Source organism: Lineus longissimus, chromosome 17 (assembly GCF_910592395.1).
Source record: "Lineus longissimus chromosome 17, tnLinLong1.2, whole genome shotgun sequence".
Lineage (NCBI taxonomy): Eukaryota > Metazoa > Nemertea > Pilidiophora > Heteronemertea > Lineidae > Lineus > Lineus longissimus.
The window spans coordinates 13,602,571-13,629,122 of NC_088324.1; the positions used below are offsets into that span (position 1 = coordinate 13,602,571).

Consider the following 26,552-nt stretch of genomic DNA (forward strand, 5'->3'; position numbering starts at 1 on the left):
ACACTGGCATCCTGAGCTTCAGGTTTTTGATACTCCTACGTCCCATACAAACCCTGAGAAAATCCATTAGAATCGACAGCGAAGGGTGGCTGTTCTGATAACCTGATAACCTGTAATAGCGAGAGCTGGAGCATATGGAAAACCACTGGGTGCCGAGGATGATACACTGGATGCCTGGGTGTGACATGGAGACATCACAGCCCATCTAGACATTTGCAATCTTGGTTCCCATTCCGATTTCTACTTATGTCGCATCCGCTGCCATGCCTGCTTGTTAAAGACTTTGCTCCTATTTAACACCTTCAGCGCCGAATCACGTAGATCTACGTGGTCCAAATCCCTCCTTCGAGCTGGTTATCGGAGTCTCATGGCCTTCATGAAAGAACTACGCCATCGCCATCTTCAGGGCAAGATAGGAACTGAAAGTACCGCGAAAATACCGTTTGGGTCTTTTCAGTTCCTACCTTGCCCTGAAGATGGCGATGGCGTAGTTCTTTCATGAAGTCCATGAGACTCCGATAACCACCTTAAAGGGGAGGGGGATTTGAGCCACGTAGAGCTGCTACGTGGTTCGGCGCTGAAGGTGTTAATGTTCGCTTCTCCGGCCCTGCACACAACGGCCCCGGAGAAGCGAACAGAACATTAACCCCCGATTTCCTCAGGATCTTACCACACGTCCTTTGTACTTTCCTTCATACTTGTAGTCACAATCAGTTACATGTGTGTCTTGTTTCGGTAATGAAGGACAGGTTGGGAGAATTGAACCTGAGATATCCAGGTGGAAGAGTCAACATAGCCGGGGACTAATAACCAGCTGGAGGAGTTGATGCGCCCTCCTGGGAACAGATAACCAGTTGGAAGAGTAGGAAAATGTATTGTATTTTTAGGGACATTCCCAGTTCCATGGACACCGCTGAAACGGACTAATGCTTGAAATTCAGATCGCCAGATTCAGATAGCACAACATCTAGAAAAGTACGAGAATACAAAAAACAAGAAGGCCCAGTTGCAATTGAATTCCATCATTTATTGCATGGAAATAATAGCATCACAAAAAATATATTTTGGCACCCACTTTTGATACGATTGTGGAATGTGAGTTGTGACAAGGCAGTCAGGAATACATTCGAGAGTAAAGAAGGTGTAACCCTGAATACCTTTACACTCAGCTGGGAACCCACTGCTGTGAGTTGTGATTGTTGCCATAGCCTGCAGTTGTCTTGTTTCTAGTAATAGAAAGCCGAATTACCAGTGCAGGTGATAGGTCCTTCAGTCTCTCCTCCCACCGCCAGACAGAAGGCGCACGTTTTTTCTATACCAGATGCTGCCACTATAAGAAGGCAGCCAATCTGAATCAACAGAGTAGTTTAATTATCCCTTGACCACACTTAAAGTCACTCACATAATGAAGCATCACCTCTGATCGGTGCAATGTGACTTTGCAATCCCAGAGCCTTCAGTCAAGAAAAAGAACCAGAAAAAATGGGTATCGGGCTGGCTGTTGAAAGTTTGCTGGTGTTGGATTCATAGCAGTGGATTCCAAGCTTTACACACCATTAACCGCCGTACACATTGGAATAGTTGGCTGCCACAGGCAATCAGAAAGGCAGTGTCACCTTTCAATGGCCCAACACCGCTTCGCCATACAATGCATGAATTAAAACATAGGTATATTGTGATTCCTTGGGCAGCCACATATTTCAACGTCTACAGTATATCTCACATTGGTCGTCATTTTGAACATTCTAGATAGATTTACAGCCCACAAATAAACAATTCACAAACAGTTGACTTAGCATATAGGTTGACTAAAGAAGCTTACCACATCTCGGATACAAAGTTGTCTAGGACAAAGCTCATATTTGGAACACTCTCTGATGTGAAGATAATCAGAATCATTCATGCAATGCATCAACTATAAATGATCTATTCTACAATAGTTCAGATTCAGTCGAGAATGAATGTTTTAAAGATATAACTGTCATGTGAACTACTGGGGCCTATGCTTTGGAAGAGTAGCGAGAGAGGCCTAAGTTTCTGAAGAGTAAAAGGACTTACATGTTTGTTAGAAAAAACTGTTCAAGACAAACTGTCGATACATGTACATGTACAATGTAATTGAAATAAATACTGTTAAGCCCGTGGAAAGGTTGGAGAATTTGGAAGAAAGCTTTGTGCATGAAAGGATGACACTTAAAGGTCAACTACACCCCTCCTACCCCACTATAATACTCCACATTAAAATTTAGATTAATATCCAAAGTACACTAGACATCAACAAAGTTTGTTACATGTAACTTATCAACTAAATCGTCTTTTATTTTTCACCCATAGAATTCTGACAAAAATTACTGAATTCACTCTTATGATTTACTGATTTATCATGCAGACCAGACAAATCACCTAACTTCTAAATCAACCAGTCAAAAGAAAGAATCACACCAAGAGTTCATCCTGCACATACAACTCTTCACATAATATTCATATTATAATCAGGTGTGATTTAAAGTTTCTGCAAATATACAAATTTATCAAGTGAAGACTGGGTACAGGTGGGAAAACAGACTTGTACACAAAGCAAGCATGAAAGTCATGCCACCATGGTGACGACGTTCAAAACCTATCAAGAGCGATAATCTCACTGCTAACAAACTTTACATCTACGAGATATACTGTCTGTCAGATCAGACAGACGGGACTCTGTTAAACTACATAGTTAATCTGACTCCTCCGGTTCCTGTCTAGACTACCTTTAACAAAACAAACATTCTGCAAGACATTATCCAGAATCAAAATCAACAGAATTCAGATGGTGATGTCCCAATTAAAAGGTCACGGACCTGTACAAACAAAGTAACTGTTTATGAACATGTAGGCCTGTGTACAAACAAAAGAAGTTGTCTGATAATGGCAGGAAAGCACACAACCTGCCTCAGCAAACATTTACTAAACTATCCGTGGGAACAGTTGGTCGAATTAACAGTCAGTGACACACAGATATGACAGGTTGGTATACTGCCAACACATCAAACTAAAATACTGCCAATAGAAAATTTGTGATTTTATAGATCACAATATATGAGTACCCTATCTAACCATTTTAGCAAGAATTAATATATTATTTCCTGACATAGGTCATCCAACCAATTGAAACATTTCATTCCATTTTGATTTATAGGTTGTGTTAAAAAAACTAAATCATTTCAGAAAACAATGCACAGTCCAAAGTTTTTTTGAACATGATCCATTTTGAGTATCATTTGAAGGCAAATGTCACTATTTCTTTCCTCTCATTTTAAAATGTGAGAAAATGTCTCTTCACCAACTTCTGTGAACAAAAGAGTTAATCATTCGGTGAGAGTTAGGCACCAATAAATGAGGGCTTGAGAAAATAGAGAGGTTTATCCCTAAATGATGTAGCGCACCTTAAGTAAACAGAATGAAAAGAAGCCACAAGATATCATCGTTGGGTGACATGAATAATGATTAATACCTTACACTTCCATGTTAACTGAAAAACCTTGTGTAAATAAATACATAAGTTTTCAGTTAAGGTACTATCTTTATTCATATCACCCATTGTCTACTTGGCCAAAAGTCATTGGGACGGTTTAAAATACAATTTAAATATTTCAGCAAAGTAATTTATTAGTCATGGTCGAATGAGCCAACTCTTCAAATAGAACAAATGAGACGCTGACCACTTTTGCACATAACACACAAAGATTCAACCATCAGAACTTACTGCTGATATAACATGTGTATGTGAAACAGCCTTCAACCATCAGAACTTACTGCTGATATAACATGTGTATGTGAAACAGCCTTCAACCATCAGAACTTACTGCTGATATAACGTGTTTATATCAGAACTTACTGCTGATATAACATGTGTATGTGAAACAGCCTTCACACTGCCTCAACTACCTGCCTACTGGTAATCAACTGCAATTAACCATAATGCAAAAAGTTCTCATAAGTTCCAAAAGTCATGTTTCACCAGGAAGACAAATCAGCAGTGATTTGCCTATTCAAATGCCGACTGGTCCCAAAATAATTGGAATTCACATTCAGTATGGCTCCAGGCCAACCACAATGTTTTTGCCGCCACAGAGATTACTTTTGACGTGGGTTTTCCCCTGTTTGATATATTGACCTATCATCTGGCACCAAGCATGGCCTGCGATTAGACATCTTTCCTGACATCGCTCCAACATCATGTCTTCAAAAATGATCAACAGGTGAAAACAATACATAAGGAAGCAACTGTTCCTACTCATGCTATACTATCAATGATCATACAGTTGCCCTAAAAAAAGGATACAGCAAAAGCAAACAAAGGTTACATGCTGGATAATGATGATAAGACCACGTCTAGTTTTAAAACATAAAATTACAAGACGCTTTTAATATCACAATTTTGTCAAATGTCAACTATATCCTTTTTAAGATTTTACAAAAATATATGATAATAATTAACTAATTGACCGTCAAGTAATCATTATGTTAGTGGCAGTGTTCATTGACATCCACCACTATTGCTTTTTTCCATCCGAAAACAAAATATCCTCCTCCTGCTCCTAGCGCCACCGCTAGACAAAGCCAGATGTTATACGTCATGAATATCAACATCAGGAAATAACTCATGACAACTTGTACAATGTGGAGTAACGTCTGGAGGAAGTGCGGCCAGCTGCACAACTTTGCTCTGAAATGACGAGAAGACATGTCTAGGCCAACATAGTTAACTGTTACACATACATCACATGTATCAAGTAGGTTTACACAGTAGAACCATCCACATGATTTTGTGAAGAAAAATTAGGCTGACTTTTCTAGGGTTTTGTCAAACTTCTGAAAACAGAGCCAAATCACTTGCAAATGCTTGTTTTAAAGAAATTATAGGCAGGGTCCAGTTCACCCACATACCAAACCAGTCTTGATCAACATATTAAGGGTACAATGGTATATAGTAGAATAGAACAAATGGCTTCTGGTTGGGTTTTTGCCCGGTCAAATGTATTTAAATATATACAGTGCACATACATGTAAAGCCGAAATTAAAAAATTATTGATTGAAAAGCATGTTTGCCTTTGGTCCAACCCATACTTACTGTGCTACTTTATGTGTTTCCATGATCATGGCATCATGTGACGAGGTTGAATTACTGTTGGGGACTGGGTATGAATTGTAACGCATATGTACATTATACTTCCTCAACAAATGCTCCCGCAATACCTTGAGACCTTCATAGAGTATGGCGAAGAAGAAGATACCAAGACAGGACCCTATCAATTCTGAAAAGAAACAAGGAAGCTTTTTATGTCAGTGGCATTACACAAAAAGGTCAGCAGAGCTCCTAAAAAGGTGTTGGGGAATGTAAATTATATACTTTTTATGCTTCTTTAACCATCAGGCAGGAAATTGTACCGATTTTCCTGAAATAAGAAACGGAACATACCCAATTCAAACTTGTGTGTGTGTGTTTGTCTGCCAGGTTCAAGTCTTCAGTAGTTTTTTCCATCTGAGTCGATTATCAATGCACTTCAACAAATAAACACTTGGGATAACATTCTGCCGGAAAAAAACTTTATGCAAAACTTTACTTTCTTCTTTTAGTCGTATTAATTTCTAGGGGTAAATAAAATTCAAAGGTGGTTGAGCTTCCTGGTCCTAATGAATAAGAAACAAGACACTAATCTGTAAACAGGATTTTTTTCTGTTCCTTTTGATCTGTCGCAGTACATTCAAATGGGGGTATAATCCCGGTTCAATGTCTAAGGTCTGATATATATTTCACGGTTTGTCAGCAATTAAAGAAGGAAAATCCTTTGCTGGAAAAAACTAGGCAAAACAAATATTGAATTACTGGTATTTGCATACTTATTTTCATTTTGGGGCTTTGCGAATTACGGCCTGGCAACAGCCAAAAAATGGTTTCGGCAGCAAAAAGGTTAACTAGGGTTGAACTTCCTGGTCCTGTGAGCTGGTGGCCTAAATTCTAATTTTTTTCCAGTAAGTAAATTACATTCAAATGGGTTGAACTTCCCGGTCCAAAGAGCTGGAGGCTTCCAGACCCTCAATAGACATGCCTTGTAAATGGGGAGAATTATATTCTAAAATTTAGACTGTTTTTGTCCTTAGACATTAAGGGCCGAATTTACGAAGGGTGTTTAAGAGTAAGACGCGTGTAAATTCTACATAATCAGTTTCAGGGCCTAATGCGGTTTTCATGAAGAAACCCTGCAAGGCCCTGACTCTGTCTATTCAGACATTAAACACTGTTTTAAGCTAAACACCCTTTGTAAATTCGGCCCTAAGTGTTGGATGAAAAGCATCAGGAGTGGCCAAACAACACCCTCTTGCCACGTCATTAGTGAACCATTCATGGCCTTGTGTTGCTGCTCTGACAAGTTAAATTCATGATTAGTGATGAGGTGTACATGTAGATGCTTGACCTTTAAGAATTGAGGTCAAAATGAAAAAGGTGTCGATGCTTTGAGAGGGGGAAGGTATAAGGTACAAGTGTGATTCTCGCATCAGTTGAAATGTGTCAAAAACACCTTTTCCGCAAATGAAAAAAAGCCAGCAGTACTTTTATCATATAAATCTCATTGAATGATTAAATGAGTCATTTATAAACCCATGAGAACAATCACAACAAGAAAAACCTGTTAATCACCATAGCACAGTATACTTCTTCCGTAATACTACAGAACTATTCAGTATCATATTGTGAATGAAGTCAGAAATGACAGGTGTAAATTTGTCTTCATATTGATTATTGTACATCACACTGAAAGTAATATTTCGGCTTTGGCCACGTATAACCATATGACTGCTCTTAACTTATTAATATTACATTTAATCACTTGAATACTGTACCTGCAATTTGAAATTCACAATCATCTAAAAAGAATTTCCCACTTAAAATTACTGAGATACAGAGTGGGACAGCTCCCAATAAACCTATTTTACTTGAATTTATATTATAAGGCGTTGCAAGTGCAATAACAACGCCCTCAAAAGTTCTCTACATGAGGTGAGATTCTTGGACTTGGTTCTCCAACCAAACAGAAAGACACAGGACACTTTTTACAACATGTATGCGACTTACCTCCGACATTTGTAATCTTCCATTGTTGGAACAGTACAGTTTCTTCCACACCAGTGTGGAAGTACATCTGAAATATGATTACACACACTCTAAGACAGACTTTAGGCAGGAGGAAAGAGGATCAAATTGGTGGTCTTCAGACAACTAATATCAACTTAGGGGATGTAGTCGCATGTGAATCAGCAACGGATATTCCTTTTACAAGCGTGAATAGTTTCAATGTACAATGTACTGTGAGTGTGTGAATGAAGAGACCACGAACGGCAACTTTGGTGTATGTTCTTTGACCTGACACGGCTACTGATTTAGATAGATAGACTTCCTCACTATAAAATGAGCTCAACCATAGAAAATGGCCTAACATTTTGAGGAATGTCAAAACCTATCAACATGACCATTCGTTAGAAATCTTTCTATTCGCTTTCATATTTATTTGGTTAAATTATAGATTTGAAGTACATCTCTAAATGGTTGCTTAAAAATAACAGGCTTACCTTCATCATCATCATACTCATACCACTGTGGTTCATCATGCTGTGGTCCATACCAGTGTGGTTCATCATGCTGTGGTCCATACCAGTGTGGTTCATCGTGCTGTGGTCCATTGGCATCCCTGTGGTCATGTGACCCTGAATGAAATATTTTTCTCAAATCTGAGTGCGTTACAACCAAGCTTGGGCTCACCAGTCCGACTCTCAGAGTCATACCTATAGATCCATGTACTTGATTGGGACCAACGTTTACGAAAACGTCGCGTCTCGTCACGTTACAGTAATGTAAAATGGATGGTGACGTGACGACGGCCAACACTTCGTCATGTAAACGTTGTTCCCAATCAAGTGCATGAATCTATAGTGTAAAGTCGTGGGTTTGACTGATCCCTGTTCAGGCCACTTCCTCAAATAATCATGAAGAACCATAAACATATATACTGGTATGTAATTAAACAGCTTTGTAAGAATTACCAGATTACCCCCCCCCCCCCTCCCATGGCTATCCCATAAACCAAGAAACCAAAAAAGCGGTACAAGATTTGATTCATAACCAGAACTCACCATCTCACCCATCTTATCCATCTCAATTTTGAATTCTTTATACTGCTTTAATCCGCCAAATTCCAAGCCCCGCAAGATGACAAAGACTAGCAACAGGGCTACAACCAGGGAAGACAAACTGAAGCGAGTGAGGTATCCACGAAACAGTCTGCCTGATCTAATTGACGTATCCTACCTACAAATGGATAGAAAAGGAAAAGAATGAACTGAATGTCTGAATACATGAGATGAAAGTTTGATTCGACGGGGCATCCCAAACCTATATTAGTATTAGGCCTAGGCCCCAAGCCAGGGTATTGGTATATACCAATACCAGTGGCATTACCATATTGACTGAATGGAACTCTACTCTCTCACTCAAGACGCCTTGAAGCTCAGTCTTCAGACTCACTGCAGGAACCAAAAATTGAACTTGACTTTGTGAATAAGTAATGCGAAGATTTACACTAAGATCCACTATATATTTCTTGTTTACCGCAGATAAATCGACCAAAATTGACCTTGCTTCCTCCTTCTTCCGACTTTCACTGTACTGTGTGTATGGTGGTGCAGGGCACCTGTCAATCCGGTTTCAGGTGTCCTATCTTTCGTAAGATGTAGTGTATCGTGTACTAGCGCATAAGAACAAAGTCAATCCTAGGTCGGGGTAGAGGTTCGGTACGTTGTTTGTGTACCTACAATGTTTGTCAAGGGGGGCATCTCAAAAATTTTGTCAAATTTCTTATGTTTTGTAGAATCTCTTTCAATGCACTCACTGACTGGGTCCTGGTGTTTTATTGGCAATTATCAGGACCATGAATGTGACGATGCATTGTGGTACTCTGGCATAATCAGGAGCTTGTCAATGTGATAGCTAATCAATGTTATCCCAAGCCTTCCTTGGGCAGGACACTTTACCAAGGTTGAGATCTTTTGATGGTTTAAAGAGTGTTGGCCATAAAGGAACTTCTGACAACAGAATAAGATTCAAAGAACATTTATATTCTGCAAAATGAATTCTTTATTCAAAATAAATCACAACTGTAGGCCTTCTAAATAAGAACACAATCTAACTGAGGTTTACTAGCTTAATCTGCAAGACAAATAAATCTCTCCTCATCAATATGATAGGCTCAATACAACTGAATGTCAAACATTGTACATGATTTTTTGTAAGTTGAGAGGACAGATCATATTCATACAGTACAAATACAATAAATAAGATAAAATTTCTTAAATAGCGCTTTTTATAATGTGCAACATTCTCAAAGCACTTTACATTTATTACAATGGTATACTCCATGGCAAAGTGCACCCCTTGATCCAATATGTGCACCCCACTAACTGACATTATTACAAATATAAACTGGCTAAATTTCAGTATCATAACATACTTGAAACAGTAACAGTACTACACATACAACTGGGAGACAAACAAATATGTTCATACACACATGTATAACAGTATAATCTACTGGCTGAGAAAAGCAAACACTTCTAACAGCCTTTTCCAATTCATCCAATATCCAGGTTAGACAGAAAAAAAATCTTTGTTTAGAGCTAAAAATGTGTTACTTGACAATCACCCCTCAACTCAATAATCATTCAGTCAAACGAAATATAATTTGAGCAAAACAAATATAGACATAAAACTACAGAATTATAAATACTTTAAAAGTATAACAAGCTTGAAGCAAACTCACACTTGGACGGGAAATCATTGCACACAAATATAAAACACGGCCACTTTTGTGCCGATTACAAGTAAGGACTCGGTCCACCCACATGCCAGAGTGCATGTTCCTGTCGATCAGAACAGCTATATGTAAAACTATACTCTCCGGCCAGGCCACTGAGATCTGAATTGCAGAACCTCATCGTTGAACCAAGATTCAAGAAATCTATATATGGGATCTGAACCATTTCCATCAGTTATCACAGACCTCACTTTTCCAGAAGTACACCAAAAGGCAAAACCAAGTAGAGTATCACCAGTCATTCAAACTTCTACTGTTCGGCAGCTCCCATTAGAAGATTGCACCAGCTGATGAGAGTCCTTGGAGGTATCTTTGAGGCTCCTGTCCTCGGCCCCTCAAACTCTGAGAAGGTTGTCCTGGACGTGCCAACCTTGGAGACACTGTAATCGGAGTCACAGTACTAGGAAACCTCGCAAGTTTTCAAATCAAAATCAGCATTATCCCTCAGTACTGTGCAGTCTTGACTAAAGACAATGATCCATTCCTATCAGTTTGGAGAGATAGGACATGAACACCCAGGTTGAAACTCGACACCAGTATTCTGAAATGTAATGATTCAACAAGTCAGTAAATACAATGACGTGATAACATATTAAAACACATTGATTGATTGCATCCCTTGGCTTTGGATTCATACAGATCTGGACCAGACTCCACAGTACAATTTGTAATTATCCAAGCACCAGCAGCAGAACGTGAAGTATCAGGTCTCTGCCTGTCAAGGTTCTCATTTACAAAGCCAATGAAACAATGTAGAGAATGCATCCTTGAATTTAACCTCTTCCTACTCAGAATGATGTATCTAATCAAGAACTTACGTATTGTCTTCATAGGCTACAAGACTAGTTAGAGGACCAGCTCCACTTAGAGACAAACTGCATAAACATTCTGGAACAAAAAAAGATGTTTCATTGAAATAAAATAAGACATGATTTGATTTATTTGTGTGAATTTCCTTTGGAATCCTACCAGTCCTAGTAAAGTTCAATATAGAACTAACCAACAGCCTGAAATGACAGGCACTTATCCACTTTGATAGTGAGAGGTGACTACCGTTGAAGGAGGTATATCAAAGTTAGGGGACTGTGTCATGTTTGATGAGCGATAAATATATTCCTCGTACAAGCATGGCTAGTTCTGATATTCTGTGCGATAGGAGAGTCCTATTGACGACTTCGAGTAACTTAATCTGACCCATCCCACCCTTGCCTATACAATAGCCTCCCTTTGAAATGCATCTAGTTTCAAGAAAAGCTATTAACAACTACTCAACATACCTTTAGTGTCTCGATTCCAGACTTTAACATTGCAGTCATTGGCTGATGTGGCAATAAGCTTCATGCCACCTTGACTCGGTAAGAATATACAACTAGCAACTGTCTCAATGTGACCTCTATATTCACAAACAGGGGTGGTTGTCCGTAAGTCCCATAACTGTAAGGAGAAGGTGCAAGATTGTGATCAAAATTGAGTCATACATGTACTTCTTGTTTGACAATTTGAATGAATCCACAATGCTCGTAAATTACTCTTACATAAACTATTTTAAGTACAAGTTCTATTGTTATATGTATATGAGATATTTGTAACGCTGAACATCCCATCGTACAACTGGACCTCTTACCGTAGCTTCACAGCCATTTCCACCAAACCCATTGCTACTTGTAAGGCAGTGTAAATTGTCAGATGACAGATCACAACTTGTCTGAATGTATAACTTTCTCGGGAATGTCTGTGAAATTTGTAACGAACGTGTATCCCATATTTTTAGTTCCTTGTCTTCGCTAGTCTGCGCAAGAATGTTAGCACCTCTTCCCCATTTCATATGTGTGACCTGGAAAAAAACACATGCATGTTATTCTTGGAAACCGATTTTATATATTATTATCACAGATCTTCTCATGCTTATACACTTGGGGTTGTCTGACCAATTACTGGTCTGTCCTGGCAACATTGGTACCCTTCAGGCACCCTAACTGATCACCTCACACTCCTGGCTGAAAGAGCTCTACACATCTAGATGTGTCTTATCCCCAAACTTAATTAAAAACCTCTGATAAACTTACCAAATTTCTTGATGTATTGTTCTGCTGCAAGCATTCGCCAGACTCCACATCCCACATTTTTAGAGTATTATCCCTTGACCCAGTACAGAGGTGAGTATTATCTGAAAGTGAAAGGTTCACCAGTTTTATCAGACTTGGGATTGCATAACTGCATACTCATTGTGTGGATATTTTTAAAAATTCAATATCTGATGTACGTATGACCTACCTTCGTTCAAAGCCAATGCTGTCACAACAAGGCTATGTCCTTCAAATGACCGCACTTGCTCACTATGGCCTCGCTGCCACATCTTGGCTGATTTGTCTCTGGAGGCACTGAATACATTTTTGCTTTGCTGTCCATATGCAACCTGAAAATGAAGATGGTGACTGTTACAGGAAATGTAGAGGTGACTGAACTATCGGTACATAAAGTGAAGCATGATGAAGACAGTACACTGCCCTTTCGACTTCTTTACCTTTCCAAAATCTAAGCTAAGTAGTTCTACTTGAAGTATGCGCTGTGAAGGAAACTAAACTGCCAAACGCCCACTTGACAGAGACTATAAAAGGTAATGAAACTAACAACCATGCACAGCGTTGATAATGAAATGAAGAACAACAAACCTGAGTGATTTCTCGCTGGTGTCCTGTCCATTTCTGCAGTGTGTTACCTCCATTGTAGTCAAAGAGAACAACACTATGATCTTTGCTCCCCGAGAGACAAATTCCAGGTTGAATGGCAGCCAAGCTTGATACAGCATCAGTATGGACGGGAGGGAACTCTTTGATTTCATTATGGTATGCTTGACAGCTGTTTTGCGAGTGGTAGGCAGATTGTCTGGAGGATGAATGTCTGCAAAAAGACAGTATGATTTGTTAAATAACTTGTGTCAACTAGTATTGTTTGGCCTTTCACTAGCTCCCAGAACATCAAGAAATGGTGGTTAACTCAATCTTTAGCTGAAATCACATCTTTTGCTGCCGAAAGGGTTTAACCAAAAAAACCCAGAAGAGGTCAACCGCGAAGAAGATTGCAGCTGAGAGCCCTAAAACGTTACCGACATGAAATCATCTTGTAATCGTCCTCGTGGACGACAGGGTTGTCAGTGACTGGAAAAAGACAATCAATCATTGTTGGAGTGCTCCGATGGAGTGATATACAAAAACTGCACCAGTAAAAGGAGCTTGATCAGGTCTCTCCAATTTTCATGCACTTTGATTTGACTTTTGAGCTGGCCCCTAATTGACTTTTCACTTTTGAGTTTTTGTTTTTGCAATGAAATCTACAATTAATGAGGATAAACACTGTAATTAGGCAATGCTCCCATGAAACAACTACCTCTCATCACCATCTTGATCTCCCAGCTTTCTAAAAAACCTCCCCATGCGTCTAAAATAATTCATTTTCGTTTGTTGACAGTGGTTTTCATGGAAATGTGGAATGTTTTTCGTAAAATGCTAAATTGTGGTACTAATAATCATTCTCCAAGCGTCGTCAAAGGTGATTATCGTTGCAAAGCCTCACTCGACCTACTGTCTCTGCTACAGTTGGCGTGCAACATTCTCCAAGCGTCGTCAAAGGTGCTCATAGTCGCGAAGCCCCACTCAACCTACTATCTCTGCTACAGTTGGCTCGCAACATTCTCCAAGCGTGGTCAATGATGACCATTGTCGCTAAACCTGTCTCACTCGACCTATGTGACAATTTCAGCGGGTGCATGTAAATTGGACATTTGGCCCGGCGGCGAGGTTTTTACAGGTAGGTTCGTACCAGCCAATCAGAGCTCAGTAACTTCGCCTGACGTCATCAAGTAAGAAACGCACGTGTTGTTACTATGTAAACAAGATCAGCGATGCACATTGACAAATGGTGCGAGTTCGAATCTCGGAGTCGGAAGGACCCAAAAAATTATGCACTTTTTGTTTTTATTGCTTTTTTTTCATTTACTTAACCCTCGTTTTTTTTTTGATTTTTGTCTAGCGTAACCAACTGTCTTTCATGGAAGAATAGTCACTGTAAGAATTATTCAGGAAGAAATGTATAATATTTGGGTTTTTTCGTGATTGTCCGGCCCAATTGGCAATATTGCCATTTGGGATGGTGAACAGAGCTAGGATAGGAGCAAATGCGACGCTTATGATTTATTTAAAGAAACAAAATGCCCGATTTAACATCCTGCAGAATCAGGGGGGGGAATTGTGCGTTTCCAGTGATATACGACACAAATGGGTTGTCATTATGCATTCACTTTGGAAACGCATTTTAAAATAGATGTTACGTCCTGTTAATGGGGCACGTCATCATCGCGTACACTTGGGAAAACTCCCTAACGAGACCAAAGGAATGTTGGGTACTTTCAGAGGTAGCGGCACACCAATTTTCTTTGCAAAAAAATCTGAATTTCTTCCGAATTTATCGCCGTAAAAGGTAAATAAAGCTATATTTTCAATAACCGATCCCGTATTCCAGGTCAATAAAATCCTTCTTTCAAAATAATTTCAATGACCAAGCAGAAAATGGAGGATTTGGCCTATTTACTTGGTAATTCTTTCATAGAAATAACTCCATTTTCGACAGCTCCCGAATGCACCAATCTTTTCGTTGTGTTGTCCAGCTTTCCGAACACTACCAGTTTAGTGTCACTCTATGTCACCATACCAGTTAGTTGGAGACCACCCAGGAGAACATACTGAGAAGTTTGGCCAGTGGTAACAGAAACTTGCCTTGGTCCACGTCGTCTACTCACTGTGTTGTCTGTGTGCTTGTTGAAACTTGGTGTCTTTGTCTGTTTGTACATTCAATGATAAATAACATTCCTTCTCCATCTTCATTCATGCCACCTGGACACCGGAAGGCATAATCACCTTTATCCAGCTGTTACAGACCTCTTTTGTAAGCATAACAACTGGGCCAGCATCTGTATGTTTTGTGTTGGTATTTAGTCATAGTGTTTTGAAGTTGTGCAAGCCATCAAGTATTTCGTAGAAGCAGAATTTGTTTGTGTCAACTTTTTGTAAGTGTTTATTCAAGCAGTTTTAGACTAGGCAGATCAGTTATCATCAAACATTATATTGGTAGGTTTATGACAGATTAGATCAGTACTAGAATGAAGGCCATGCCTGAAATGAACCTGCCCTGCAGGGTTGCAGACTTTGCTTATGAATTCTATTTTTTGAATGCTGATTTTTGACATGATTTTATATTTCACAGGTTATTTTACTGATAGTGAAGAGGTTTTGTACTATGAGCAGTACTCCCTATAGTAGGAAAGCTGCCACAGAAACCAGAGTAAGTCTTGTCCTTTCTCAATGTTTTGTATGGTTTTGACTCGTGAACCAATTTGTGAGTTTCATTTGGCCTTGCTTTGATCTATACCTACAATCTGTCTGGTGGGTATTATCAGTCCTCCTCTTATCTCAAGTGCTTTATATTTTCCACAGTTAGATTCTGTGGAAGTTTCTGTGAATGTAAGTCATCTTCAGTTTATCCCACCAAATCATCATTTGTGGTGTGCTGTTGTGTTTGTTCTAACATAAATTATCTTCAACGGGACGTTGTAACCAGTAGGAATTTAAAATCCACGGTGTTGGGTTGCTTTTCAACTATTCAGAGTCATTTATATATTCATTTCAGCATGCATTATAGGGTGGGAACTGTGAGTAGAGGTTGGCACTGGTCCTTGCTTCTTGTTAACCCTTTTGCTGTGGGTGACATCTAAATGTATGGCACGTCATGCCCTACTATAATTTTGAATCATCAGAACTCGGCAGCAGCCTCTCGAAACATGCCGAAGCCAAAGGCACTTGGGAATTATTAGTTTGATCCAAATACTATTATAGATGTGTCTACACAGGCAATATCATTTGCCTGTTAATAATGATGGTATTGTTATCCACTGCTCAGCCTAAAAATGACTGCCGCAGCAAAAGAGTTTTATCGTTTGCGATATCTAGCACTATATTTATATAAACCTGCAATATCCATATGATTTATTCATCTACTTGTTTGACACCAGGTTTGTAGAATTGTTCGTAAAATTTAAATCAAATTTTATTCTTCTCAATGTTGTTAGGTGTCTGTACGGGAAATCTGCATCCCTCTTTTCTAACAAAATATGTTGGTAAAAAAGAAATAGCTGGATTAGCATCTGCAGAAAGATCAGTTGCATAGAAGCTAGACCAAGCTTATTACCAGATTGTTGGTTCAATGTTTCAGGATGTTATATCTTTGTGTCCTCAAGCAAGACACTTGATGGATCCCTATAAACACTAGGCTTCTTAAGCACATGGATACACTGAAGTTTTTCAATATTTCCTAACATTTTAAAACAATATTAATTGCAGTGCTGCATTCACTCACAAGTTTCTGTAATTTATAATCTTTAAGCTTGACTGCTGTACTATTCAATGATGTATGTACATTCTGTGCCATACCATTGTATGCTGAAGCTTGGTACTATATGCTGAAAAGGGACTCGCTGAATAGGAAATAATTCCTGGTCATTGTTGCCCCTAGCCTGCTGTAACTGCTCTGTCTATGACTTTAGTAGCCTTTTATAATTCACTTATCAATAATGCTTCAAGAAAGAATTGATGCCAATTGCTTTGGGACAACTGGTATACTACATGTTCTGACCAGCCCCCGATGGGCAAGTGGAAAGTTGACAACTTTTAAGACGATGTCGATGGTAGCCCAGTTCAACCGAGGTACACATCTCTTGCAAAGATTTCATCATATCTATTTAGATATACCAAGCTGTTTCAGAAATATATACGCAGATCTAAAGACACATATTTCACAAATTTTAAGGGTACGAATAACCCAATGATTATTGAACTTGTTTTTTTGTCTTTCTTTTCTTCAGGCTTTCTCTCCTGACGACAATGGGAAGATGAGGAAAGATGCCCGCCAACCACGATGTAACAAGACATTCATCGTCTGTATTGTTGTTGTCATCTTTCTCGCCCTCTATCTTTACTATTCGTACTCGACCCTCATGGCACAGAACAAGGAGGTGAAATCAGCATGGAATTCCTTTGACTACGGCGCCCCACCAGCAGATCTTATGGAGAAAGCAACATCAGTCCCTATTCATGAAAATACTATCAAGTTGACGGTTGGGGGAATTGTAAGTACTGGATTTGTTTAAATGATGAAATACTTGGTAAACAAGATACTCTAAAAGTAGAAAGCGAGGTCTAGGAGGACAGCATTGCTAGCACTATCATAGGATTGTTAGCATCAATTTCAGTAGAAGTTTGTTCAATTTTGTCCACCAAAATTAAGGTTGTCAATCCTTAGAATGGACCAAAGCCATTACTGGGCCTGCAGCAACTTAGAAACCCCAGTATTATGTGACAAGAACATAGAGAGTTAAATGAAATTATGCTATCTGTTCCTTCTTCAGAAACTTAACTTGTTTTACCGCTCGGCCGGCCCGCAAGACAAACAGGCAAAGACACCAGTACTCTTTCTTCACGGGGCATCATTTACATCAAAAACGTGGCAGGATCTCGGGACGTTGGGATTACTGGCTCTTCTGGGACATCAAGTGGTCGCTGTAGATTTGCCTGGTAAGTTTGGAAGTGTCTGGCTAATAACTGAAAGGTTTTGGGTTTTTCTCACCATTAGATAACAACTGTGTAGTCTGTCTCCTTGAGCAGGACATGTGCTGGTTTGCCAGTGGTTAGTATGGTTTTTAGCTTATTGGCCAGTGACTTGAGCTTGAATGGTACTGGAATGTACCAGTCTGTAAGTAGGGATGTAGGGTAGGGTTATCAAAAGCGCCAAAATACAGTTTGTTTACTTCATGGGAAAGCAGTAGAAAAGCCTGAGATTCCTTGGGAAAGTGACTTGAAGGAGAAATACAAAGGATCCTGCAAATGATCAACGATTTCTTTTCACTTGCAGGTTTTGGCTCCACTTCGAGTGCTTCTAACGTCAACAGAGTAGAATTCATCGAAGAGATCATCAAGCAAACCAAGATTGTCACGCCACCTATCATAGTGCTGCCGTCTATGGGTGGTGGATTTGGTCTGCCGTATGTCATGGAGGCGCCAGAAAAAGCCTACAAGAGAATCAGTGGGATCATTGCCATAGCACCAGTCAACACTGGCACTTACACCCATGCACAGTTTCATAGAATCACGGTAGGTGTTACAGTTTTAGTGTTGGTTGTGTTAGAGCTTCAATTTGGGGACAGAATGTTGCCTCAAGTACAAACTCTCCCTGTTTGTTTCTGAGGAGGGATGGAGGTTTTCCTTCTGGTTCCCTCATGAATTTTCCAATAAAGGCATTGTCTATATTGCTTTATATCCCTCCTATTCTTGTTGTGGATATCTAAAACAGTTCTGGATCCTACTCAATTTCATACCATATGCACGAAGTTTAACCAGAAATAACGACTTTTTCTTTCAATTTCTTTTAACTCTGATACTTTTTGTTACAGGTTCCAACCATGATTATTCGCGGAGAAAAGGACAAAGGTCTTGGCCTTCAGGCATTGAGCAACCTGCAAAATACACAAAATAATGTCCACTTTGTCATGGAAAAGTGTGGTCACGCTGCTTACATGAACGATTCACCAAAATGGCACGAACTCTTGTACAACTATGTGATGGGAGTTGAAAAGGAAAAACTGTACCTAAATGGGAAAGCATAGGATGTGTACGGACATTCCATTATAAATTTTATGATTTTGTGCGATGATGAGAATGCTTTTAGAAACATTTGAAAGTTAACCAGAGTGACTGGTTGCTTTGAAAAACAGCTGCCTTCAAATTCACAATCTGTTGTGAGAATTTGCCTTTGGCAGTCTGGGCCTTCTGGTTGTGACTTTGTCCTTATAAGACTAGTTTGGAAGGAAACAGCTGATTCAGACTGATATTGATAAGGTTTAGTTTTTGTTGTATCAGTTTCTAGTAACTGGGTGCATATAGATTTTATGATTGCCCATTGGCAATGTTGATGGTCTTAGTCCGATTAGCATGACAGATTGATTGGCTCCGTCCATCATGTTGCAATGTCATTACAATGGAATTTATAAATTTGGAGAGTATTCTGTTTTCTGTTAACTTTGTCATCGCTGTGAGTATGAATGTTGCACAGAAGTGATCGGACCTAAAGTTTTCATTTTGAGGTCAACTTTGCTCCAGTATGGTGAAATGTTTGAATGTTGTGTACTGTTCATCATCATGATATATCGAGTTAATGTCTCTCGGTAAACTGTATTTCGAACGATTTTAAATGCTTTCTACTTACTCTTTAATAGTGGGCATAACAAGTCATTAGTGGACTTTTATGATTATATTTTATTCATCTTTAGAGTTGTATCAAACATTCCAACTCTTGTAATCATCATCATCATCATCAGTTGGGAATCATGTTCCCACGAGGAACTATTCCACTGAATCATTCCAAGAAGTACTTCAAGTGGGTGGTGGGGGGGGGGGGGGGATTATATTGAGTGCAAATCCAATAAGGAAAAATCATTTATATCAAGTGTCATGTGTTATACATGGTGCTCTCATGCCATCTACTTGATAATGATGAGGATTTTCACATAATAAAGAGGAAGAACGAATTATATAACTTCGTCATACTTTTATTTGTTTAAGTCCTACACAACAGATGGGAGTATTTTGGCGAGTGTCTGGCAATAGTATTGGTGGACCACGTGGAACCGTTATCTTTCGCAGGGTAAGTGTATTGAGGACACTATAGTTCTCGGGACCAAGACGAGACCTGGTCAAAGAACGAAACTGGGGATTATGGAATTAACTTCCATCTCTGATAGTTGTCATCTCAATTCTCACACTGATGACATCCCAGCATTTAGCGAGTCCTCCTGCGATTGAAGATGACCCCCTAGTAGGAGGGGGAGGGAGGCTGAGCCATAGATGCATGGGCCACTCTGATAATGCCCGGTTACGATTAGACAGTGGCGCCGGTATCGGGGAAACTGGGCATAGTGGGTGTTAAAAAGTCATAACCAGGCCACACGTCACGTGCACATTCGTATTTCCCGCGTAAGGAACTCATAGTGGCGTTACCTATTATTCATGGGGAGAACTCCGACACCCCTCCGCCATCCCTCGATGTGTACATCGAGGATGTAACAAATCGCAAACAAGTCATGGAGAAATGTGTTGAAAATGATGTTCAAACATCCACTGCTACGGACAAGTCAGACCAAGAAGATAAAGAGGAAAAAGATCCAGAGAGTGCTGTGTTCAATCCTCCTCTTTATCTCCAAAGATACAGGCGGGTGGCCGACGTGATTCGCAAATATGGATGTTCAAGTGTGAGGAAAATCGTTCAGAATCAGATTCAGAACATAGGCCAATAGGCCCTACACCACAGCGTGTCCCAGAGAAGTGCATGCATGCATTGCAACTAAATAAGTTACCTCTTATGATAAGGATGTCTGTTGAATTGGTGTCAGACAACATTACCACATCATACATATTTCAAAAATTTTGTTTGTGATTTACGATAGGCCTACGTTCTAATTTGGATAAAAAAGGCTTGTCATTCCGACATTATTTTGTAGCTGTTTCTGTTGTCTGACTTGCAAACAGGGCCTACAACACGACTTCTCCTTACGCATGTTTCCTTTTGAGGGAGTAAGTAATAGTATATATCGAGTGAAATGGCCTGATAGTGATATTGTCAGGATGACACTAAACAGCCTTGCCTTGTTTCTCCAACTGTGTCGATCCTGAGACTTTGCACTGCGTTGATTTAAAATACTAATGGTGCTCTGTCATTTTGTCTTTTCAGGTGATAGACTTTGGGACAGCTGAGTGCAAATTTCTCCAAACACTAAAAAACATTGAGTGTGTTGAAAATATTGCTGGTGTTGATGTGAACAGAGGTGGGTTAGAATCAAGGAAGATGGTTTGCAGGCCGATGACAGCAGATTACCTCCAGCCGCGAAAGAAACCGTTAAGGATGCGACTATTCTTTGGAGATCTGACAAAGTATGACTCACGGTTGGAAGAATTCGAGAGTGTTACTTTGATTGAGGTGTAAGTATAAAAAGGGCTAGGCCTATGCAAATAGTGCGAAATCGGAAACCATGAATGTCATAGCAAATTTGTTTTTCTAATTTCCTTTTTTTGCTTCTGTTTCTTTTCATTGTCTTAAAACTACAATTTGATCGTAATTTGTCTTCCCTAGGATTGAACATTTAACAGAGCCAGTCCTGGTTGCCATGCCTGATGCAATATTTGGCAAGCTGAATCCCAAGTTGGTGGTGATCACAACACCAAATGCCGAGTATAACGTGCTTTTCAAGAACTTTACGGGAAAACGTCACTGGGATCATAAGTTTGAATGGAACAGAGAAGATTTTAAAACATGGTAAGATATTTTGGTTGTTACTCTTCACATCACAATTCTAGCATCATATGCGCTTGCCAGATATATTTTGATCCACTGGGGATTGCAGTGTTTCTTTGTTTGGGATCTTCAAGTGCCGACGGCACAAGGTACATACTTGAATTTGGCTCTGTCGATCATTCCAGTGAATGAGGCAGTTTCAAAACCTTCTTGGCCCTATATATATCACCAAAAACTACATTTACCTAGCAGGTTCTTATTGGTAGAAAGCATCAATATATTTCATTTATATCTTTCAGGTGCGAAAATATTGCTATGAAGTATAACTACATCGTTGAATATCAGGGTATCGGTGCTCCACCACCGGGCAAGGAACATATAGGGTGCTGCAGTCAGATGGCTGTGTTTGAATCATGCTTGGCGAATCAAGCAGATGAATGGTGCTATGGGATGGACCACTCGCAGAGGTCGTCAGCGAGTGGGAATCCTGCTGAGCAATTTCCTTATGAACTGGTAGGTGGTACTTTCATCCTCTTGAACTGGTCAAGTTGTGGTGGGGACTTGAGAGTTCTATCATCCACGAGATCGTTAGGAGAGCTGCTTGTTTTTCAGGCACTGCAGATGATGTTCTCATAGAAAACTGCACTATTTTGGACGTCAAATCCTCACAAGGCACACTTTATTGACAATGACGGCAAGGATTTGTATTGACATGTAAAAATGTAATTTAACCTAAATGTCCTCAATTTCATAAGCTGTCTTTCAGTCTTTTTTGGGTTACGTTTCAGATTTCCGATTGGCAACATCCATTCCAGAAAGACACAGTATCCTTGGAACAAAAGATCATCTGGGAGGCTGAATATGTGATGTCATTTCTTGCACGGGAGCATCAAAATGAGGAACAATCGTTAGACGAAAATCATATGCCAATAGACTTGAATCACATGTTACAATTCAGAAAGCTGAAGGAGTATTGTGATGACATAAACATATTGAGGTATTCAGAATTCCTTCTTGGCTTATCAGTCTTCATGGTGGATAGCTCACCAAGAACTTCTGCTCCACTGTTTATCGGGGGCAAGGTGTGTTTTAACAGGGTAAGGCTTCTAGCCTTGTTCACTTCTGTACTTGGTAAATAGTCGATTGAAATGCATTCAAGTGTGGTCTGTTGACTGATGTCAGAGTCACTGGATCTATACTAATGAGTCACATAATTTTACAAACTGCACAAAATCACACTTGTTTTGTAAGTCCAAGCTCTTGTGCTCCATCCTTGAGATCCAGCTATCACAGATCTACCCAAGACTCACCATTTTTCCCAATTGGTCTTTCAGGGACGTGCTTCAGAATTCAGGTTACCATTTAACATCCAACAAACATTCCGTCTTGTACAAAATTTATCCGGATACAGATGATGAACCGGAGGATGAGAAACCTAAACGTGCCAGGAGTGCAAGCATAATTTCAGGACAGTTCTCAGATGCTGAGGATGACTTAACGACACCCCTACTTTGTGAGGGGTTATACGCAGGCTTACAGGCTTGCGTGGAGTCATGGGATGAATGATTTCACATTCGGTTTTTAAGGTGTCATAAACTGCAGATCTGCCTGCCGGGTACTTAATTTGTCCTTTTGGACAACAACCCGATCTGTAGATGATGGTGCTGATGTTAATTGTTCTTTAAATACTGACTCTATTTTCAAAAGGCATGCATAAAAGGCATTAAAATTTATCAAGGGACGACTATAGGCAAGAGATACCAGGTCTGATTGGTAGGGAATAAAAATAGGAATGTGGCATCAAAAGAATGATTACTGATTCCGATGTCTTCTAGCTTTAGCCAATTCATATACTAAAAAGTACTTTTAACAACTTGTTCAGTAAGTAATTTCTTGAATTATTCCAGGGGAATCAGCCAGTCTGTTTGTTTTGTATGAAGGTCCAGTAATTTGTCCAGTAGTATTGTTTTGTAAGTTTTGACGTGTTTTCAATTGTCAGTCTCTGCAACTGAAATCCCAATATTGTTTTTTTATAAAACTGTTATCTATTTATTTCATATCTCTGGCATTTATAACTTTACTTCATGATTCACATTTGTTTACTTCCAGAAAGTATAAGTAGCTCTTCAGACCATTGTAAGTTGTTACATGTGAAGTAATGAGTTGTTGGTATCAGCCTGTGTTGTCCAGTACAGTATGTACAATAAAAAGATTTAAGTGTTGGAGTGATGTAACCTTGGCCTGGTCTCCCAAGCTGTTTTCTCAATGAAAATATGATACTGTTGAGTTGAAGTCATGTGGAAGTTTTTTATGTGAAACTTTTGTATCTTGCACATGTAGTTTGCTGAATTGTTGGGCCAAATTGATGTCCTGTTTCTATATGTACCTGGTTTTGTGCTTCCAAATCATTGTGTCCATTTCATTTTATTCTGTCGATGTGAAAATGAAACCAACAATGCTGCTTCAACTGCCTAGGCTAACATGGTAGTGGTACAAGTGATTTTACGTGGATGTCCACCTTTTGACAATAATGACCCTTGAACACGTTTTCAATTACCAACATTGTATCCTGTGACCTAGGCCTTTGAATGCAGTACATTTTGCGTCTATCCTTCCAAATTTACCAACCAATGTAAAGTGCTGTAATGGTTGCAATTCAGGTCTGATTTTGATCTCTATTGTCAAATAAAATATGAAAAGTAATATCATTGTGATTTCCAAGGGACTTTTCAATTGACAGAAACCTTTTACTGTGATGCCGTCACAAGCTTTGTCATGTTTTCAACATGATTTACTATACCCAGTGCCACTGACAATGATGGTTGTATATGATTTTGTGATACCACAGTGTAGTCACAGTCCGAATGGTTCAGACTGTCTGCACTTCTGCCATCTTGGTTAATTCCGATTGTCTAAATGTCGATTATCTTGTGGAGACAAGGCAATCAATTTTGACACTGATTGTGACCATGTTCCTCCGTCTATTCAGTAATGGTTTTGACTGTGTCTCATACGACAGTCAAGGACAGTTGTAACAGTCTTTTCTACCAAAGAACAATGTGACAGTGCCAAAGTCCTGCATGGCTGTGACCATGTAATTGTATTCTACCAGAGATATGTCACATTTCAGCAAATCTACCGACAGATCTTGGATTCTCAGATGGAAAAAGGACTAATGTAGTTCATCTTGATAAATCATTTAATAAAATATATATTAATCACATGCCCATGATAGAATCCACACACATACTTCATATTGAGAAATTATCATAAGCTCACCGGATGAAGAATTATCACATTTTACTGCACAAATTAAAACACCTTCCTTATACATTTAGTCATGGAATAAATGCTTCAAACTTGCAACCCAAACACAACTCGTCCTCCCGTATACACAGTCTATTAGCACCTGATTTTCATATAATCTCAGTTGTCATTTGGATATTTTATATCTCTAGGGTTGGCGCTGAGGCAGACGACATTTGACATTGTATCTCTGATCCTTCAATTGTTTGAGACAATGCAGAGTCCTTGTCCTCATCTGCCCCTAGTTGGTCAATATATTGAAGTTTCAGACCATAGAAAATGAAATAGCCAACTGCTGACCCTGAAACAAAGGTAAAAAACTTGATGAAATTCCTAATTAGCTTTGTGCCATTCAGTTCCAAGAAAATGGGATATAGTAAGTTTGACCTGACGCCTAGTCTGTCCTGTCATAGAGGAATTGTTGTACTGAGAATGTTGATTTAAGACTCATTTTAAAAAGACTGTGAATATCTGTGACTGACACTTCCTTGAAACGCATGCCAGGTTATTATGATGAATAAATCTGGATTTAACCAGAAATCCCAAAACAGGCAACATATTACTCACCTAAAACCACTGCAATACCAACCCAAGCATTGTAAGTCATAACAGCTAACATTACAACGTAGGCTAGTATTACCCGGATCATGTACACCAGTGATGCTGTGCAGTGGTAGTAAAACCTGAAGAAAAAAATTCTATTGAAATCCAAAGTATTTACCAAGAAGATCATCTGGTACAAGTTTTCTCAGGTTGTGTGGTTTCAACATATTATTATTTGCTCTTCAAGCGGTTGAGTAGTGTTAGAGGCTTGTCATTCTAGGGAAGCAAACATACACGCCCAATACAATTTTTACAATCTTTCAATTAATTGAAAGTTTTCTCTCATGACTACTTACTTTCTGCGCTTGATGTGCCGTAAGCTTGGTGGTATAATGAGTGGTGCGAGTAAAGGAGATCGTCCATAAATGTTCGAATCTGTCTTGGCATAGGTGAGGGGGTTCAGATTGGCTTGTTTATGCAAGTATTCTTTGAAGACTGTTATTGCATCCAAGAGAATAGCGAGGAAGCATATTCCAATACAGGACCCAATAAAAACTAAAAATAAAGATTTGCTTTATAGATTTTCACAAATGTAGTTGAATAGAACTCATCCAAACTTACTGGTTAAAGATTGTAATTAATTCAAAGAAGGATGAGGGGAAAAACTGATTGCAGCCTATCTCAACATCGACTTAATTAACATTTTTGTGACTGTTTTCTTACAGTTACACAATCCAATGGTCACATATGTTGGAACTTGGTCGTACATAGGCATACGTAATAATGGTAAAACAATTCTATTCAACATCTTTTACCTCCAAGAGTCGATGCATTCCATCCTCGGAAAATGAAGTCCTTAAATGTATCCACAAATTCGAATGACATCTGGAGTGGAAATATTAAGAGAAAATATCAAAGCAGTAGATAAATAGATAGCAAGATAGGTACACAAATACTCAACGACGTTGTGAATGTCCCCTTGGTCTGGGCCTGGCTTAATCGTTTGAAAAGCCACGCCCCCCCCCCCCCCCCGCTGCATATTTTGCCTGCAAAAAGTGCAATCCACTCTGCTCATCACTAATCCTGCAGTGGGGGCAGGAAAACTGCTGGTCAGAGGCACTTACACGCATCATGATGTTGCCGTACTGCTAAGCAAAGAATTTTGCATGACCCTGGCACTTCTTATCTTGAAATTGACTTTTCAATATGCCAAAATAAGTAATGTTCATGAAAACAAAATCAATTTTTTGGCTAACATGGTTGCAGCCATTTTGAGGAAGTAGAATTTAAGCCAATCAGCGTGCGAATTTTGATCCCTCAGCGCTATCTTCTGGGAAACGTAGAAACTAGATTTATACAGGGTAATTGACAAACAAAACAATGCAACCAGTGCAATCAGTTTT

General features: G+C 39.3%; 5 protein-coding genes across 12 annotated transcripts; 2 read left to right on the forward strand and 3 right to left on the reverse strand.

The window, feature by feature from the left end:
• Positions 1–1,012: 1,012 nt before the first annotated feature.
• Positions 1,013–8,726, reverse strand: LOC135501764 (high affinity copper uptake protein 1-like). Of its 4 annotated transcripts, XR_010449634.1 has the most exons (7): positions 8,649–8,710; positions 8,174–8,348; positions 7,613–7,747; positions 7,119–7,185; positions 5,115–5,298; positions 3,908–4,708; positions 1,013–3,825 (listed from the first exon to the last, which is right to left on the reverse strand). XR_010449634.1 is itself a non-coding variant. In XM_064794052.1 (6 exons), the coding sequence occupies exons 2-6, from the start codon at positions 8,192–8,194 to the stop codon at positions 4,507–4,509; spliced, it is 609 nt and encodes a 202-aa protein (XP_064650122.1). In that variant the 5' UTR covers positions 8,195–8,348; positions 8,674–8,726; the 3' UTR covers positions 1,013–4,506. The 4 variants fall into 4 exon arrangements, 3 of the variants coding, with proteins under 3 accessions (XP_064650122.1, XP_064650119.1, XP_064650120.1); XM_064794052.1 differs by having other exon boundaries at positions 1,013–4,708; positions 8,674–8,726; XM_064794049.1 differs by having other exon boundaries at positions 1,013–4,708.
• Positions 8,727–9,165: 439 nt separating this feature from the next.
• On the reverse strand, positions 9,166–13,436 carry LOC135501762 (WD repeat-containing protein 31-like). The gene is made up of 8 exons (XM_064794043.1): positions 13,297–13,436; positions 12,582–12,810; positions 12,184–12,325; positions 11,976–12,076; positions 11,534–11,743; positions 11,187–11,343; positions 10,728–10,797; positions 9,166–10,450 (listed from the first exon to the last, which is right to left on the reverse strand). Exons 1-8 carry the CDS (start codon positions 13,359–13,361, stop codon positions 10,354–10,356), a joined length of 1,071 nt encoding a protein of 356 aa, XP_064650113.1. The 5' UTR covers positions 13,362–13,436; the 3' UTR covers positions 9,166–10,353.
• Positions 13,437–14,306: 870 nt separating this feature from the next.
• Positions 14,307–19,561, forward strand: LOC135501763 (putative protein-lysine deacylase ABHD14B). Of its 5 annotated transcripts, XM_064794047.1 has the most exons (7): positions 14,352–14,385; positions 15,169–15,246; positions 15,592–15,613; positions 16,823–17,086; positions 17,366–17,531; positions 17,869–18,107; positions 18,407–19,561. In XM_064794047.1, exons 3-7 carry the CDS (start codon positions 15,593–15,595, stop codon positions 18,617–18,619), a joined length of 903 nt encoding a protein of 300 aa, XP_064650117.1. In that variant the 5' UTR covers positions 14,352–14,385; positions 15,169–15,246; position 15,592; the 3' UTR covers positions 18,620–19,561. The 5 variants fall into 5 exon arrangements, with proteins under 5 accessions (XP_064650114.1, XP_064650117.1, XP_064650118.1 ...); XM_064794044.1 differs by lacking the exon at positions 15,592–15,613 and having other exon boundaries at positions 14,307–14,385; XM_064794046.1 differs by lacking the exons at positions 14,352–14,385; positions 15,592–15,613 and adding an exon at positions 14,395–14,850.
• A 528-nt stretch (positions 19,562–20,089) lies between these two features.
• LOC135501761 (small RNA 2'-O-methyltransferase-like) lies at positions 20,090–24,003 on the forward strand. Its single transcript, XM_064794042.1, has 6 exons — positions 20,090–20,260; positions 20,740–20,987; positions 21,139–21,321; positions 21,600–21,813; positions 22,089–22,297; positions 22,635–24,003. Exons 1-6 carry the CDS (start codon positions 20,093–20,095, stop codon positions 22,864–22,866), a joined length of 1,254 nt encoding a protein of 417 aa, XP_064650112.1. The 5' UTR covers positions 20,090–20,092; the 3' UTR covers positions 22,867–24,003.
• A 478-nt stretch (positions 24,004–24,481) lies between these two features.
• Positions 24,482–26,436, reverse strand: LOC135501765 (protein SLC31A2-like). The gene is made up of 5 exons (XM_064794053.1): positions 26,274–26,436; positions 25,965–26,034; positions 25,506–25,704; positions 25,174–25,289; positions 24,482–24,907 (listed from the first exon to the last, which is right to left on the reverse strand). The coding sequence occupies exons 1-5, from the start codon at positions 26,280–26,282 to the stop codon at positions 24,747–24,749; spliced, it is 555 nt and encodes a 184-aa protein (XP_064650123.1). The 5' UTR covers positions 26,283–26,436; the 3' UTR covers positions 24,482–24,746.
• Between the last annotated feature and the right edge of the window lie 116 nt (positions 26,437–26,552).